The 18,320-nt window shown below is 44.2% G+C and overlaps 1 protein-coding gene across 1 annotated transcript in view; it reads left to right on the forward strand.

The window, feature by feature from the left end:
• Window positions 1-18,320, forward strand: part of ube3d (ubiquitin protein ligase E3D) — a 168,089-nt gene that overhangs the window by 31,734 nt on the left and 118,035 nt on the right. The window contains exon 8 of the mRNA XM_073056413.1: window positions 12,905-13,077. Coding sequence (XP_072912514.1) covers window positions 12,905-13,077 — 173 coding nt within the window. The remainder of the gene's footprint in view (window positions 1-12,904; window positions 13,078-18,320) is intronic.

The raw sequence follows: 18,320 nt of genomic DNA on the forward strand, positions 1-18,320 counted from the left end.
TCGGGAGCACTTGCCCCGTGTGATTCTGTCGGGAGCACTTGCCCCGTGTGATTCTGCCTGGAGCACTTGCCCCGTGTGTTTCTGCCTGGAGCACTTGCCCCGTGTGTTTCTGTCGGGAGCACTTGCCCCGTGTGTTTCTGCCGGGAGCGCTTGCCCCGTGTGTTTCTGTCGGGAGCACTTGCCCCGTGTGTTTCTGTCGGGAGCGCTTGCCCCGTGTGTTTCTGTCGGGAGCCCTTGCCCCGTGTGTTTCTGTCGGGAGCGCTTGCCCCGTGTGTTTCTGCCGGGAGCGCTTGCCCCGTGTGTTTCTGCCGGGAGCGCTTGCCCCGTGTGTTTCTGCCGGGAGCGCTTGCCCCGTGTGTTTCTGCCGGGAGCACTTGCCCCGTGTGTTTCTGCCGGGAGCGCTTGCCCCGTGTGTTTCTGCCGGGAGCGCTTGCCCCGTGTGTTTCTGCCGGGAGCGCTTGCCCCGTGTGTTTCTGCCGGGAGCGCTTGCCCCGTGTGTTTCTGTCGGGAGCGCTTGCCCCGTGTGTTTCTGTCGGGAGCGCTTGCCCCGTGTGTTTCTGCCGGGAGCGCTTGCCCCGTGTGTTTCTGCCGGGAGCGCTTGCCCCGTGTGTTTCTGTCGGGAGCGCTTGCCCCGTGTGTTTCTGCCGGGAGCGCTTGCCCCGTGTGTTTCTGCCGGGAGCGCTTGCCCCGTGTGTTTCTGCCGGGAGCGCTTGCCCCGTGTGTTTCTGCCGGGAGCGCTTGCCCCGTGTGTTTCTGCCGGGAGCGCTTGCCCCGTGTGTTTCTGCCGGGAGCACTTGCCCCGTGTGTTTCTGCCGGGAGCACTTGCCCCGTGTGTTTCTGTCGGGAGCACTTGCCCCGTGTGATTCTGTCGGGAGCACTTGCCCCGTGTGTTTCTGCCTGGAGCACTTGCCCCGTGTGTTTCTGCCTGGAGCACTTGCCCCGTGTGTTTCTGTCGGGAGCACTTGCCCCGTGTGTTTCTGTCGGGAGCACTTGCCCCGTGTGTTTCTGTCGGGAGCACTTGCCCCGTGTGATTCTGTCGGGAGCACTTGCCCCGTGTGTTTCTGCCTGGAGCACTTGCCCCGTGTGTTTCTGCCTGGAGCACTTGCCCCGTGTGTTTCTGTCGGGAGCACTTGCCCCGTGTGTTTCTGCCAGGAGCGCTTGCCCCGTGTGTTTCTGTCGGGAGCACTTGCCCCGTGTGTTTCTGTCGGGAGCGCTTGCCCCGTGTGTTTCTGTCGGGAGCCCTTGCCCCGTGTGTTTCTGTCGGGAGCGCTTGCCCCGTGTGTTTCTATCGGGAGCGCTTGCCCCGTGTGTTTCTGCCGGGAGCGCTTGCCCCGTGTGTTTCTGCCGGGAGCGCTTGCCCCGTGTGTTTCTGCCGGGAGCGCTTGCCCCGTGTGTTTCTGCCGGGAGCGCTTGCCCCGTGTGTTTCTGCCGGGAGCGCTTGCCCCGTGTGTTTCTGTCGGGAGCGCTTGCCCCGTGTGTTTCTGTCGGGAGCGCTTGCCCCGTGTGTTTCTGTCGGGAGCGCTTGCCCCGTGTGTTTCTGTCGGGAGTGCTGCTGAGAGCGTTTGCGTGAGATTTTCGCTGCGGTGGACAGTGCTGCAATAATTGTAGAAAAGTATTCCTACATTATATAGGCTGTGTATTTATCAGATCATTCCTGCTTTTACTATATGTTACTGTTATTTTAGGTTTTATGTGTTATTTGGCATGATTTGGTAGGTTATTTTTTGGGTCTGCGAATGCTCACAAATTTTTCCCATATAAATAAATGGTAATTGCTTCTTCACTTTACGACATTCCGGCTTGCGAACTGTTTCATAGGAATGCTCTACCTTCAAATAGTGGGGGAAACCTGTATGTACTTTCATAATAAATTTACTTGAACTTCAAACTTTTCAGAATGATGCTTTTGTATATCTCAGCAGCACAGACCTTCTAATTGAGCTATTGAATGGGGAATTGAGAGTAAATTAAACTGTAAGTATTGTTGTAAAACAAGATTGTGGTTTTACAGTAAATCAATTTTACTGCCTGCAGTTATGGATCTCCTCTGGAATTGCTCTGGTTAAGCAAGCGGTTGTCTCTTCCAGGGAGTTCCTACTTGATATACCTTGCTGAGTAAGGAAGCGTTCTGGACGGCTTGTGAAGCCTGGAGTTGAACTTGTGGTCAGGGGGACTTTGTTCTGGGAGTATTATTTTTATTTTGTAAATACGGATCGCATAGAGAATGAAGTGGAATTTAAAATGAACAACTAAATTTTTAGAAAAGCATATATTAATTAATGCCTAATATTGGAAACATCTGTTACCAAAATTGAGAATAGATTGTTAGGCTGAGGTAGCACCCAATAGTACCTTCAGCCGAAAGTGAGTTGTATGATCAGGTCTAGTTCAAGCTTCACTAAATTAAGGGAGTTAACTCCCAATGTGGGAATTGATTTCCAGAGTAATCACTGCCGAGAAGACCCTTGAAAAATAAAGCCAAAGGATAGCATGTACGCATAAAGTCAGTGCGTTCAGACATTGCTTTCTCAACAAACAAAGCAAGGGGAAAAACTGACTCATTTAAACAATGAATTATTTTTGGAAACTGTTTTTAATTTAAAATTAATGAACCTGATAATGCAGTTAGGGGATTATTGGTGGTGGGCTGGAAGTGCTGCATTACTTGTTGGTAGAATCTTGATTGTGGACAATTAGCTCTGATTTTCAATGTAAAGAGTGGCAGTAAGGCTGCTTTGGATATTACAAAATTCAACAAGGGAAATGACTTTGAGCTCAGTTGTGTGAGCTGACGTTGGGCTTCTGAAGCAGAATGTGAATTATGCAAGTAAATAATGTTAATTTAAGCCTTTACCTTTATTCTTGCATCAATATAACTTTTATTAGCCTCCGTGAGGAACCAAGATTACTGCTGAAAAGAATTCTGGCAAAATATATTAAGTGATTTTTTTAAATTGCTGTTTTATATGAATTGCTTGTCTCAGCATATTTTAAAGGTGCAGCTAAGCAGTGAGTGCATTTATATTCGCGCTGATTAAGTTATTGGTTATTTTTGCTGCTATTTATCGGGTTGCAGTCACATCTGATTTGACAGTCAGTTATATCAGTTAATCAGGTTCTCTTGGCCCATGGGTTTTATTTCCTATGAAGCACTTGAAGTGAATTGGTATTCGTATGTCATTTGTTTTCAGGGACCAGTATTTTAGATATTGGTGGGTCAGTGGAATTCTTATTGAAGACTTTTGAACCAGAAGATGAGTTCCCTCTTCTTACTGATTTCTTGTACCCAAGTATGTTTCTTTCATTCTAATGTGATGCTCTGGACTTGGGTTAGTTTCTTATCGATCTTTTGCTTGATATTTCATTCCTCTTTATGCCCAATTATGTAGAAACCCTGGGAAATCTGCAGATGTTGGAAATTCAAACAACAACACACACAAAATGCTGGTGGAACACAGCAGGCCAGGCAGCATCTATAGGGAGAAGCGCTGTCGACGTCTCGGCCCGAAACGTTGACAGCGCTTCTCCCTATAGATGCTGCCTGGCCTGCTGTGTTCCACCAGCATTTTGTGTGTGTTGTTATGTAGAAACCCTGATTGGTTTCCACTTATTTTTATTATGCATCTTCTATTTTAATCTGGCCTTGTATCCCATCAGCTGTTCCCTGACTGAGAACTGGTGAAGGAATCTTTTCAATAAAAAACAGAAAATACTAGAAACACTCAGCAGTTCAGGCAGTGTTTGTTGAACTCTACAACTCTATATTGCTTTTGGTTGGAAGTCCTTTGTCAGAGCTGGGCGAGATTAATTAATGACAGGAGGTTTTCTCTTGGTTTTGTGGAAGTTTCTTTCCCTGAGGAGGCCCACAGGACCCACTATTTGACTGTCCTTTTAAGCTCAGTAGGTGTAGAATCCTTTCTTGTGAGGATCCACCCTGCTCTAGCTTGGGGTCTCCAGCAAGTTGTAACACCCAGACAGAAATTTGTCCGACAGGTAATTCTGCAGTGTGTGCTCATCATGCTAGTGTGATCGGTGAAGCACCAGAAACCACATTGAAGAACCGCAAACAAGAGAAAATCTGCAGATGCTGGAAATCCGAGCAACACACACAAATTGCTGGTGGAATCCAGCAGGCCTGGCAGCATCTAGGAAAATAGTTCAGTCAATGTTTTGGGCCAAAACTCTATTGACTGTACTATTTTCCTAGATGTTGCCTGGCCTGCTGAGTTCCTCCAGGATTTTGTCCGTGTTACATTGAAGAACCAGTACATTGCATGTGTTTGAGAATTCAGCTGTAAAAATCTGAGGCTGATGACTGTGGAAAGCTTTTTATTTGATCTTATTAATATATTTGACGTTTAAAAATTAGACAATCATTAAGGAAACATTGCCAATTAACAATGATGTGAGTCATAACATTTATTAAGTGTGACTAAATTGTTAGTTCATAAAATCTGCCAGTAGACATGTATGTTTGCAAATCTTGTCAAGCACTTCAGACATAGATCACTGTTTGGCTTAAAATTTAATCAATCCTAAACATAAGATCTTGAATAGTTTTACTCCCCCTTAGAAACTGCGTTTTGTTTTGCTATCCAATGCCTACTTGTGTTATTTTTGTATTTTGTAATCAGGATTATGATGGAAGATGGAGGTTTTGCCCATCCAGTAAAGACAGTGAAGAACTGACTGTCATGGCTAACCCTGCTGAGTGACTTGGACTTTCTTGAGGAAAAAGCCATTTGTTCAGTGATCTTGGGTCTGTCTAGGCAGGACATTGGAGAAGGATGGCAGTTTCATTTCTCCAATGAGTATTGGTGAACTGCTTGTCTTTAAAATAGTTACTGTTTACTTTTTTCCCCCCTAATGCTCTCCTACCAGAGGGTACAATTCACATTGAGATTTAAATTCATAACTTCATTTTGTGCTATTTCCCATCATCACCTTTGCTTCCTAAATTTGGTCACTGGTGTCAGGGAGAATTGGGAGTCGGGTGGACTGATTAAAACTGAGGTATGTTGGTTTACAGAGAGTTTTTAGTGCAATAGAAATTCAACTTGATGCTGATTTTTAGTGACAAGTATGGAAACTGGAATCTGCAACACACTGTTCAGATAGTATGTGGGTTCTTGCTACTTTCTAATCCGTATTTCGGCATGTGGGTGTTGTTGGCAATGCCCATGGTGCTGACTCTAAGTTCATGCAATGTTCATTCCACATTGCCCTGAGGAAGATATCCCACAAGACACTGAAGCAGAGATAGTCTATTTTGCCTCTCAAGACGAGTCTGCTCCATCATTCAATCATGGCTGGTTCTTTTTTTCTCCTCCTCAGCCCTGCCACGGCCAATCAAGAAACTATCAATCTCTGCCTTAACTATACCCAACAACCTGGCCTCCACATCTGCCCGTGGTAATAAATTCCACAAATTCACCACCGTCTAGTGACAGAAATTTCTCTGCATCTGTGTTTTAAATGGATGCCCCTCTATCCTGATACTGTGCCCTTGTCCTAGACCACCCCACCATGGGAAAAATCCTTTCCACATCTACTCTGCAGGGCTTTCAACCTTAGAAAGGTTTCAGTGAAATCCATCTCCCCAACCTTCTAAATTCTAGTGATTACAAGCCCGCAGCCATTAAATGTTCATCATATAATAACCCTTTCATTCCCAGAATCATCCCTGTGAATCTCCTCTGAACCCTCACTAATGCCAGCACATCTTTCTTAGATAAGGCACCCAAAACTGTTCACAATACTCAAGGAGAGGCCTCACCAGTGTCTTATAAAGTAGCAACACATCCCTGCTCTTATATTTTTGACCTCTTAGAGTGAATGCTAACATTGAATTTGCCGTCCTCACCACCGACTCACCCGGTAAGTTAACCTTTAGGTCATTCTGCACAAGGACTCCCAAGTCCCTTTGCATCTCAGATTTTTAGATTTTCTCCCTGTTTAGAAAATAGTCTGCACATTTATTTCTTCTACCAAAGTGCATGACCACGCATTTTCCAACATTGTATTACATTTGCCATTTTCTTGCCCATCCTTCTGCAGCCTACCTGTTTCCTCAACACTACCTGCCCCCTCCACCAGTCTTCATATTGTCTGCAAACTTGGCAACAAAGCCATCTATTCCATTATCTAAATCATTGATATACAGCATAAAAAGAAGCGGTCCCAACACCAACTATTAGTCATTGGCAGCCAACCAGAAGAGGATCCTTTTATTCCCATTTGCTGCCTCCTACCAATTAGCCAATGCTCTAACCATGCTGGTAACTTTCCTGTAATACCATGGGCTTTTAACTTGGTAAGCAGCCTCGTCTGAAGTCCAAATGTACAACATCCACTGCATCCCCTTTATCTATCCTACTTTTAATCTCAAAGAATTCCACCAGGTTTGTCAGGCAAGATTTTCCCTGAAGGAAACCATGTTGAATTTGTCTTATCTTGTCCCGTGTCACCAAATATCCCATAACCTTGTCCTTAACAATTGATTCCAACATCTTTCCAACCAACTGAGGTCAGGCTAACTGGTCTGTTATTTTCTTTCTGCTGCCTTCCTCCTTTCTTAAAGAGTGGAGTGACATTTGCAATTTTCCAGTCCTCTGGAACCATGCCAGAGTCCAATGATTTTTGAAAGATCATTGCTAATGCCTCCACAATCTCAACCGCTACCTTTTTCAGAACCGTGGGATGCAGTTCATCTGGTCCGGGTGACTTATGTACCTTTAGATCTTTCAGCTTTTTAAGCACCTTCTCCCTTGTGATAGTAACTATACTCATTTCTCTTCCCTCACACTCTTCAACACCTGGAACACTGCTAGTGATGGTGAACCACCTTGAATTGTTTCATTTCTACAACTGTTGTATTGACTTGCCAGCTGAGACCCGGTAATGATGAAGGGCAGCAGAATGGTGTGCAACATGGATAGGAAATTGACATGGTGGTACTCTCGTGAACCTACTTTCATTGTCTTCCTTGTAGTAGAGATTGTAGGTAGAGTAGCTAAGTAATTGCAGTGAACTTTGTACAGGACATGCAGAGCAGCCACAATGGATTTGGGAATAAATGTTTAGGGTGTAGATGAAATGTGAATCAAGAGGTCTACTTAGTTGTGCAGTGTTGTTGGAGTTGCACTCATCTAGACAGTTGGTGAGTATTCACTCCCTTTCTTCTCTTCCCTTAGTTCTCCACTTCCTTCCTTTTATTGCACTGTTCTGACCTCCTATCAGATACCATATTGTCCAGCCCTTTACCTGTGTTCCACCAGAGCTTTCCCCTATCAGAAGCCCAGGATGGACCATGAGACCTGAGGGCCAGATCAGAGACGTTCAAGTCTGGAGACCAAGAATGCTACAGGAGGTGCAAGTATGATCTCTGGAAAACTCTCACGGGTGAAGTGGAAATTCCAGACCTAACTTGAATCAATAAGGAATGCTTGACAGTAGTAGTAGGGCTTGAATGCTCTCATAAAGTTAAATCAAGTGACATGGGAGTCAGCGGGGTTTTGCTTCCTCAATGCCTTCTATGGTCGCTTTGACCATCAGAACGTGGATGAACCAATGTGACCTCCACATCTCCCGATGATCCTTTGATCTCAGTATCTGACTCCCACGTGTGGGCTGCCTTCAGGAGGATGAATCCAAGGAAGTCACCCAAGCCGGATGGGGTAACTGGCTGGTGTGCTCACTGAGATCATGAACCTCTTACTTCGGCAGTGTGTGCTACCGACCTGCTTTAAGCAGACTTCAATCACAGCGGTGCCCAAGAAGAACATGGTGACCTGCCTCAAAGCCATATTCAGGTTTGCTAATGACACCACTGTTGTAGGCCGAATGAAAGCATCCAGGAGGGAGACTGAAAATTTGGCTGAGTGGTGTCTCAGCGTCAGCAAGGCCAAGCCCATGTGCCAGTCCTCATTGGAGGATCAGAGGTAAAGAGAGTTGGTTACTTCAAATTCCTGGTTGTTACTATTTCAGAGGATCTCTCCTGGACTAAGCACATTAGTACGATTGCGAAGAAAGTATGGCAGCGTCTCTACTTCCTTAGGAGTCTACGAAGATCCGGCATGACATGTGAAACTTTGACAAACTTCTATAGATATGTAGTGGAGAGTGTATTGACTGGCTGCATCACAGCCTGGTAAGGAAACACCAATGCCTTTGAAAAGAAAATCCAGTAAAAGGTAATGGATTTGTCTAGTACACCAGGGGTAAAGCCCTCCCAATCATTGAGCACATCCACATGAAACACTGTCGTAGGAAAGCAGCATTCATCATCAGAGATTCTCGCCACCCAGAACAAGCTCTTTTTTTGCTGCTGCCATCAGGTAGAAGGTACAAGAGTCTCAGAGCTAACAACACCAGGTTTAAGAACAGTTACTACCCCTCAACCATTAGACTCTTGAACAAAGTGGCCAACTACACTCACTTGCCCATCCGTTGAGATGTTCCCACAACTTTAAGGATTCTTTATCTTGTTATTTCATGTTCTCGTTATTTATTGCTACAGGTTTCCCCCGCTATTTGAAGGTAGAGCGATCCTATGAAGTGGTTTGTAAGCCGGAATGTCGTAAAGTGAAGAAGCAATTACCATTTATTTATATGGGAAAAATTTGTGAGCGTTCGCAGACCCAAAAAATAACCTACCAAATCATGCCAAATAACACATAAAACCTAAAATAACAGTAACATATAGTAAAAGCAGGAATGATCTGATAAATACACAGCCTATATAATGTAGGAATACTTTTCTGCAATTATTGCAGCACCGTCCATCGCAGCGAAAATCTCACGCAAACGCTCTCAGCAGCACTCCCGGCAGAAACACACGGGGCAAGTGCTCCCGGCAGAAATACACGGGGCAAGTGCTCCCGGCAGAAATACACGGGGCAAGTGCTCCCGGCAGAAATACACGGGGCAAGTGCTCCCGACAGAAACACACGGGGCAAGTGCTCCAGGCAGAAATACACGGGGCAAGTGCTTCCGACAGAAACACACGGGGCAAGTGCTCCGGGCAGAAACACACGGGGCAAGTGCTCCCGGCAGAAACACACGGGGCAAGTGCTCCCGGCAGAAACACACGGGGCAAGTGCTCCCGGCAGAAACACACGGGGCACAAGCGCTCCCGGCAGAAAAACACGGGGCAAGCGCTCCCGACAGAAACACACGGGGCAAGCGCTCCCGGCAGAAACACACGGGGCAAGTGCTCCCGGCAGAAACACACGGGGCACAAGCGCTCCCGACAGAAACACACGGGGCAAGTGCTCCCGGCAGAAACACACGGGGCACAAGCGCTCCCGGCAGAAACACACGGGGCAAGCGCTCCCAACAGAAACACACGGGGCAAGCGCTCCCGGCAGAAACACACGGGGCAAGCGCTCCCGACAGAAACACACGGGGCAAGCGCTCCCGGCAGAAACACACGGGGCAAGCGCTCCCGGCAGAAACACACGGGGCAAGCGCTCCCGGCAGAAACACACGGCGTAGGTGCTCCCGGCAGAAACACACGGCGTAGGTGCTCCCGGCAGAAACACACGGGGCAAGCGCTCCCGACAGAAACACACGGTGCAAGCGCTCCGGGCAGAAACACACGGGGCAAGTGCTCCCGACAGAAACACACGGGGCAAGTGCTCCGGGCAGAAACACACGGGGCAAGCGCTCCCGACAGAAACACACGGGGCAAGTGCTCTGGGCAGAAACACACGGGGCAAGCGCTCCCGACAGAAACACACGGCGTAGGTGCTCCCGACAGAAACACACGGGGCATGTGCTCCCGACAGAAACACACGGGGCATGTGCTCCCGACAGAAACACACGGGGAAAGTGCTCCCGGCAGAAACAGACGGGGCAAGGGCTCCCGGCAGAAACACACGGGGCAAGCGCTCCCGGCAGAAACACACGGGGCAAGCGCTCCCGACAGAAACACACGAGCAAGCGCTCCCGGCAGAAACACACGGGGCAAGCGCTCCCGACAGAAACACACGGGGCAAGCGCTCCCGACAGAAACACACGGGGCAAGCGCTCCCGGCAGAAACACACGGGGCAAGTGCTCCCGACAGAAACACTTTTTCCAGTAACCTTTAAGCTATTAAACTACCAAGTAACACATAAAAATACACAGCCTATATAAAGTAGAAACAATGTATGTACAGTGTAGTTTCACTTACCGGAATCGGGAAGATGGTGAGCACACTGATGATGGTGTGTTAGGCTGAGTCGTTGGAGGTTGGGGTGGTGGGAGGTAGAAGAGACTGGGGTGTGTCATCTCATCGTCGTCTGTTTCCATCAGGGCAGGCAGGTCACCTTCTATGTCTGCCTGCCTCGATGTCGAAGGTCTAGGTTCGTCGTCTGCTGTGGCTGATGTGGAAGGCTTGAAAAACGACAGTATGCGTGACTGCTTAGCCTCGCGCATTTTTCTATCATACAGTTCTTTGTAAGCACTCAAACCCTTTCACTACTGCGTTCGGTTTCAATTGTTATCCTTTCCTCTTCATCAGCTCTTCATCTTTCAGTTCTTGGTCATGGGATGCCAAAACCTCTTCAACATCATCTTCGTCAACTTCCACAAACCCTTAGCCAAAATCACTATGTCCTTACTTTGTTCACCATGATTGAAACTCTTAATTATGTCTAGTTTTACACTGTGTAACACCCTTAAGCGCTCTTTTAGGCTTTTCTGACACCTTAGAACTCATCTTGCTAATGGATGCACAAAATAAATCGACATAAAGCACAGATGCTCACAGGCATGTGTTTAAGCAATGCCGGCTAGAATGCAGTTCCGGGGGAGGAGCTTGGCTGCTTGGCACGCGTGCTGCCTTTTTTTGTAACAGTGAAAACACCTTCTGTTAGCGAAAACAGGTAACTATTGTAGGTCTTTCGTAACAGCGAGCTGTCGTAAAGCAAATGTTCGAAAAATGGGGGGACACCTGTATTTATTTATATTTGCATTTGCAGTTTGTTGTCTTCTACACTCTAGCTGATCTTTCAATGATCCTGTTATGGTTACTATTTGCTGAGTATGCCCATGGGTAAATGAATCTCAGGGTTGTATATAGTGACGTATGTGTACTTTGATAATAAAATTTTCTTTGAACTTTGGGCTCATAATTATGGGTGAACATCCATCTATGCAAATCTCATCTCCTAGTACTTGCTCTGCAGAACAAGTAATTTCGCATCATACATCTGAATGTGATTTTGAGTTTGCTCCCAAGCCTTGTATGTCCAAGCAATTCAAGTTCTTGTCTAGACAATTCTGAATTGCTGCCAGTGGTTCTTCCACCACTTTCAAGCTTTGTACTTGCCTGTCTCTGCATAAATAAGTTCCCTGCATAACTTAAATCCTCCCCAAAATCTCTTACTCCTTACCTTAAGTCTATGTTCTCCAGATATGGTGAATACTTCCCTGCAGTCTGCCTTATCTGTAGCCCTCATAATTTAATACGCCTCAATCATGTACCCTCTTAACTTCCTCTGCCCCAGGGAATATAGACCTAGCCTATTCCGGCTCTTCTGGAACCTGGAAGCTCCATCCCAGACAACAGCAAGTGGTGATGGTTGGACTTCCTGTTGTTGGAGATGGTGATGACCAGGCACTTTTGTGACATGAATGTTATCATGTCAGTCCAGGCTTGAAAGTTGGATAGGACTTGCTTCATGAGATGTGTGTTGCTTCATTTACTAAAGATCTGTGAATTGAATTAAACATTGTGCAAGCAAACATCAGGAAGGTCATTGACAATGCATCTGGAGATAGTTGGGCCTGGAGAATTACCCTGAGTAACTCCTTCAGTGGTGTTCTGTGTCAGCAATGATCAATTTCCAATAACTAACACCTTTTTCAATGGTGGCAGGAATCTTAAGAAGCCGAGCTGGTTCAGCTATTTGTCACTTTTGGCAAACATGTTTGTGAATGCTCCCGCCTTGACCTTAGCACCTATTGACCTGAAACATGTACTCTGTTTGTCTATCCTCAGATATTGCTTGATTAGTGCTTCTGATATTTCCTGTTTTTGTTGCATCTGCCATTTTACTTTTTATTTTCATGAGGGTGATTCCTGGGAAAGGGTTGACTTTTAAGGAAAGGATGAGCCAAAAGTAGGTAAGAGTTTATTGGGGGAGGAAACATGAGACTCTGAGAAGGCTTCGTCAAATGGACGGTAAAGTTAAGTATCCCTTCATGAAGCAATTTCAAACTGGGGGGACATCAGAAGCTGCAGATGCTGAAAATCTAGAGCAGTGCACATCGTATCAGAATAAACATAGATTCTGCAAATGTTCGCGATCTAGAGCAATACACACAAAATTGTGGAGAAACTCAGCAGGTCAGACAGCATCCATGGAGAGCAGTAAACAGGCAATGTTCTGGGCCAAGCCCTTTCATCAGGACTGTAAAGGAAGTGGGAAGAAGCCAGAATAAGTATGTGGGCAGAAGACGAAAGAGTACAAACTGGAAAGTGATGGGTGAGGTGAAGAGTTTGGGAGGACTTTGCTTCACCTATCACCTTCCTGCTTATATTCTTTCCCTTCTCCGCACCTGCTTATCCTGGCCTCTTTCCCCTTCCTTTCCACACCTGATGAAGGGTCTCTGATACAGTAAGAATATTTAAGGAACTTTTAGACAGGCACATGGATGAAGAATAAATCCAGGGCCGTGTGGGAGGGAAGGGCTAACTTGATTTTGGAACAGGTTGAAGGGCTGGCACAACATCGTGGGCTGAAGGATCTGTACTGTGTTATATGTTGTTATGACGCTTGGCAAGTGGGTTTTCACAATTCAGTCAGCCAGAGCATGACAATATTGAAAAAGCTGTAGAATCCGTAATCGCTGTCTTTTATTTACTCCCAGGTGTGTTTGCATGTAATAGATATACTTTTCTTCTTTCGTTCGCAGCTCTGGCTTTTGAATTCGGACACCCTGCTGGTGAGATCACACAACGATACCATTTGTGATTTTACTGCAGTTGCCAGTACCACTGTGACGAATGAATCTACAGTCCGTTTGTGTGAAGCAAACAATGCTGTCAAAGTCCTGTATCATCCCTGCTTGAAAGGAAGAAACAAAATGTAAGTGGTTCTCACTGTTTTCAGTATTTCTGTAGGGATATTATAGAGGTTGCAGGCACATGAATATTGAAAGCATTCTGAAGAATCCTGTGGAGTGTGATGCTGGTGAGTCAATTCTGCTGCACAAAATCCACAGAACTATTTTTGTTGGTGCAGTGTGGCCAATTATTAGGCTATCTGGACTTATGTGGACTGACTCAGGAATTCATCCTACTGTTGGAAAAGAGTGTGATGTGGAGAGCGAACCTGTATTTCAAGCTGTTCAGGGAATTACCACAGGGCTTGGTAAAAATAAAAGATTTCAAGTTATAAAAGTTAAGCATGGGCACAGAGCTGACTTTCATTACCATCTTTAGTTGCTTTGGGAAGGTAGTGGTGACTTTGAGATGACCATCTTCCAGCTCTCCATTGTTCTCCAGTTGTCTGAGGCTGCACCTGCCTCCTTCCATTCCCATCCAGGTGTCAGGCCTGCACAGACAGGCACCTCCCAGTCTCCACTCAGCTAACAGGAGTCACCTGCTACTCGTTTCCAAATCATCACCTGCAGCCTGCATAAACCCAGCTGTCATCTGCAATCCTTGTTCACCCATTCAACTAGCCATACTCAACATGTTGCCCTTATCCTTCAGATACCATGTCACCTTGCCGTTAAGTATCTGTTCTCTCTTGTTTTGTTGCTTCTTGTTAAAATGATCGCTCAACGTTAACTCATTTCTGCTCTGTGTTTGGTTTAAGCCTCTTGTACATTTCTTGACACCAGGCATATGTAACCCGAGGCCTCGTGTGGATTGGTTTCTTGTCTTACTCCTGCCCCAGTAGCTCTTGTGTCTCTGATACAACATGTGTATTAGGAGCAGGAGTGGGCCATTTGGTCCATTCAGTTTGTCCTTCCTTTCAAGAGGTCAAGGCTGGTGAGATTATGACCTCAATTCCACATTTCAATAAACCATGGAAATTTTTCTTCTGACTGGTCTCGGGTACGTTTAAGGCGAGCATTGATCGTTTCCTGATTGGCCAGGCCATCAAAGGATACGGCGAGAAAGCAGGTATGTGGGGTTGAGTGGGATCTGGGATTAGCCATAATGATATGGTGGAGCAGACTCGATGGGCTGAATGGCCTAATTCTGCTCCTGTATCTCATGGCCTTGGGTGGTTTAATGGAAAATGTAGCTTGGTAATTTTACTGTGAAGTTCTCTGGCTTTCTTTGTTGTGTAAAAGGCATTTAATAAGTTCCAACTCATTAGCTGATGACATCATCTCTTTAATCTTCTGATGGAGGAAATCCCTTGACAATGCAGATGAATATGACGGAGGATGTGGAAGAATATGAATGATGATGGTGAACATGATTGGAATTGGGAAGGTGGATGGCAGGATGGGGGTGGAGGGAAGGTGATGGGATTGGTAAGTTTATCATGTTATGTGAAGGTGGATACTTTGTGTTCTGCTTTTTCCTAAGTAGGTTTATAACTTCTAACTGAGTTTGCATATTAAAGGAGGATTTTGGCCTAGAAATTCCAGTATATACCACAATGTTTTTACATGCATATTACAAGGTGGAGAAGAGTGCCACTTGGCTTCACGTCTGCACTGCCTTTATTGTTTGATCTGTCTGAGGTTTCAGCTACCTTTCTGCTACAGTTCCACATAGAATAAAATTCCCTGATCTTTCAAGAATGTGTCTGCTTTCATTTTAAATACGTCCAATGATTCAGCCTCTGTAACCCTCCTAAGTTAATAATTTCTGAGATTCACCAATTTCTGTGAGATGAAATCCTTATTTCTAACTGGCCCCCGATCTAATTTCGATGTCTCAGCGTCTGTCTTGTTATGCCTCTTTAGAATCTGATATGTTTGAATAAAATTGCCCTTCAATTTATAAAAATGTGGATCTAATAAATGGGATAGTTCTCGTCTCGGGAACTAGCTTCATGAATGTCTTCTGGGCTTAGAAATTAAAGGGAACCAAAGTTTAGCAGAGTACTCCAGGCGTAATAAGTCTATTTTTAAAGCAAATATTAAAGGCAAATATGCCTGCTAACTTTGTTTTTGAAGCACCTAAATCCCATTGTACTCCACTCATTTATGGTTTCTCTGCATATAGATAACTTTTTGATTCTCACATACCCATATTTTCCAAGTTTTCAGCTATTTGTTCAACCTATTTATGTTCTAATGCAGAGTCCAAACATCCTCATTAAAGTATGCCCAACTATCCACAAACCTTGCACCCCATAACCTTCTCCAAATCATTGAAATAAATATTTGAAGGGCAACATCTGATCCTTGCTATCCTGGAGTACTTGTTGATATCACCAGCACTATCTCAGCAACATTGGCCAAATCCATTCATAGGTTAAGTGAACCAGAATGGTTTTCTCTCGCTGGCCAACATTCCTAACACCGAAGTATTAATCACAATCTATAGATTTCATTGAGAAGGCCAAGAAACTGTGGCAGAAATTGACCTGCTGTTCTCCAAGCACTGATGACTTAGACTTCCCAATGAATATAATTAGGATGTTAGTGTTGGGAATGTTGGTACCTCCCAAGAATTCGGGATCCCTGACCCATGTCTGTCCTACTGAAGAGGAAATATTCAGATGGGCCATGTTTTGCAAATACACAAATGCATAATGCCTAGAACCGCTCACTCTTGCTACCTCATTAGTACTTTGTGCCTGTCTGTGATGGAGTCATCAGAACAATAACCACCTTCACCAGAACTGGAAAGGAGTTTTGTTTACTCATGAAGTGGAAAGATGGAAAAAGGTTCCTAAATTGTTTCCAGATGACATGTGCGGAGAATATCCTAGACACACATGGTGATGTTCAACATATTGAAAGGATATTTCATTTGGGAAAATAATGATTTTCAGCACCCTAACTAGAAATATGTAACAATTAAAAGAACATCTAATTTTCTAGGAGCTGTCCTTCCACAGGCAGGTGAATGTAAATTCTTAGTGAGGACTGAGACCTGGCAGTCTGGTTCTTGGAATTGTCTGAAGATTCCATCTTGAAGTGGAAGTCTAGATGCACAAAATGTGTCCCATTCCATATTGTCAATTTAGCGTGTAAACATTTCTGAATCTTTGGTGCAGTGAATTATAGACGTTATGCTTGAATCTCCTTTGTGTGTTTAATTACGTAGACATTTAGTAATTGTGACGAGTAGGGTTGCCCTTTGCACCACTAGGAGTGTTATAAAATTGGCTATGAATTTTTTCTGTTAATTGTTGGCCTCAGGATTTCCTTGTAAGTAGTATAGTGATCAATGTGGCAGCAAATGTGGATGCTCCTGTTATGACTTAATGCATTACAGGGTGCAGGTGGGGAAGGTGTGGTTTGGTGGTGTGGGATTACATTCTTAGGAAATGGTCCATAATGCAAATAGTGTCATCTACACATGCCTCAAGAAATGCAAGCTGAAAGAAAATATTTTGTATTTTTTTTGTTTTCTACATAAATTCCACACAGATGAATTTTATTCTATATCTCAAAATTTTGGGCAGTGATTTGTGAATTTTTTAAGGGTGAATTTACATTACCTGAACAACTGTCTTGCTGGGTTTGTCTGTAATTTGCAGTGAAGCCGATAACTTCCATTTGTCTGCCATCATCCTTCACTTAGCTCATGGCCTTTTCAGTGGTTGATTTTAAAAAAAATGCTTTATCACAGAAAATTAAAACAAAAACTGAGTCCTGCTTGTATGATTTGTGTCACTCTTATCTATTTCTAATCAGAGTTTGATGCCTTTACTGAAGGGCAAAGCAAGTATAAATGCTGGTAAATTTGAAGCTGCAATTAATGCTGCTTCAGTTGTTACATAACTTTTCTTGGTTAAGTTGCTTTGCCCAGTGAAAGGAAAATTGGCGGAGCTTCAAAACGGGCATATCATGTCTGATTTCTCTCTTTACTTATCCAGTGCTTTACATGTGGACAGTGAAGATGACTGTTCAGGCATTTATTTTGAGAGCATTTTTCTTTTAACTATTGTACTGAATTTTCCCAGAAGCAAACTAGTTAATTGTATTGGACTTTCAGACAGAAATAATTGCTCAAGACCAGTTTAGAGGTACAATTGGGTCCCCTGATCATTAGTAGTAAAATTGTAAAACTACCGAGTTTTGACCAAGCTAATCCTTCAAAGCAAATTATTATTTCAAACAGTGACCACTTTGAGAAAGAAAAGACTTTAACCTTTTTATTTAACTTCAGAGAAATTCACTTTGTTTTCATCTCAGCACAAAGAAATTGATGCTGCACCTCGGGTCATGAAAACTTAAATTTTATTCTTTTCCCTGATGGAGTTTTGTATAACTTGGTACTTGACCTGGTGAAACGTGCTTGTATTGCAGAAAGCTAAGATCTATACGTAAGACGACAGATGAGACTTTGTGCTGAAGCAAAGCTATATTGTGAATTGTCAGGTATAACTTGTGGAATGAAATTCATCCTTTTATATGAAATTTATACAATTTCTGCAAAGATTTAACAAGAATGTCATGGATATCCTAATTAAAGGAGAATGCTAAATTAATCATTGGAGTCACATCTCTGTTGAATTTACTAGAACTGCTTTTAATTGGGTATACTTTCTTTCTATGGAGACCACAGCATGTGCTTGTATTAATCCTGTCCTAACTTAATGTGCTACGATATTTAACTCTGTTTATCACAAGTAACAGTGAAATTGTATGTTTATGAATTGTTTACAAAATTTTAAATGTAAGTGTTGGGGAAAAAGTGATGTTTCCGGAAGTTAGGTTTTTGAACAGGAGCTATATGTCAGACATTTTCTTTTGCTGATTGTTATCAGATAGTTAAAAGACATCAAGCTAAAGTCACTGATTTTGCTCCTCCACAATTTGGCAGCTGTTTATTCCTGTGATTTGGTTATTTTTTGTATGAGAAATTCCTGATGCTTTTAACTAATTTGGACCAATGTTAGTGCACCTGAAGTTTGCAATATGAAGTATCAATTTAGATAAACATATTTCATGTTTAAGTAAAACAAATGAATAGAAAAAAATTACAGATTACAAATTACAAATGAATAGGAAAAATTCCTCACCTACTACCCCACCAGCCTCTGGGTCCAACGTATAATTCTCCGTAACTTCTGCCACCTCCAACAGGATCCCACTACCAAGCACATCTTTCCCTCCCCCCCCCCCCCTTCTGCTATCTGCAGGGATCGCTCCCTACACAACTCCCTTGTCCATTCGTCCCCCCCAT

The sequence above is a fragment of the Hemitrygon akajei genome, chromosome 9 (assembly GCF_048418815.1).
Source record: "Hemitrygon akajei chromosome 9, sHemAka1.3, whole genome shotgun sequence".
NCBI lineage: Eukaryota > Metazoa > Chordata > Chondrichthyes > Myliobatiformes > Dasyatidae > Hemitrygon > Hemitrygon akajei.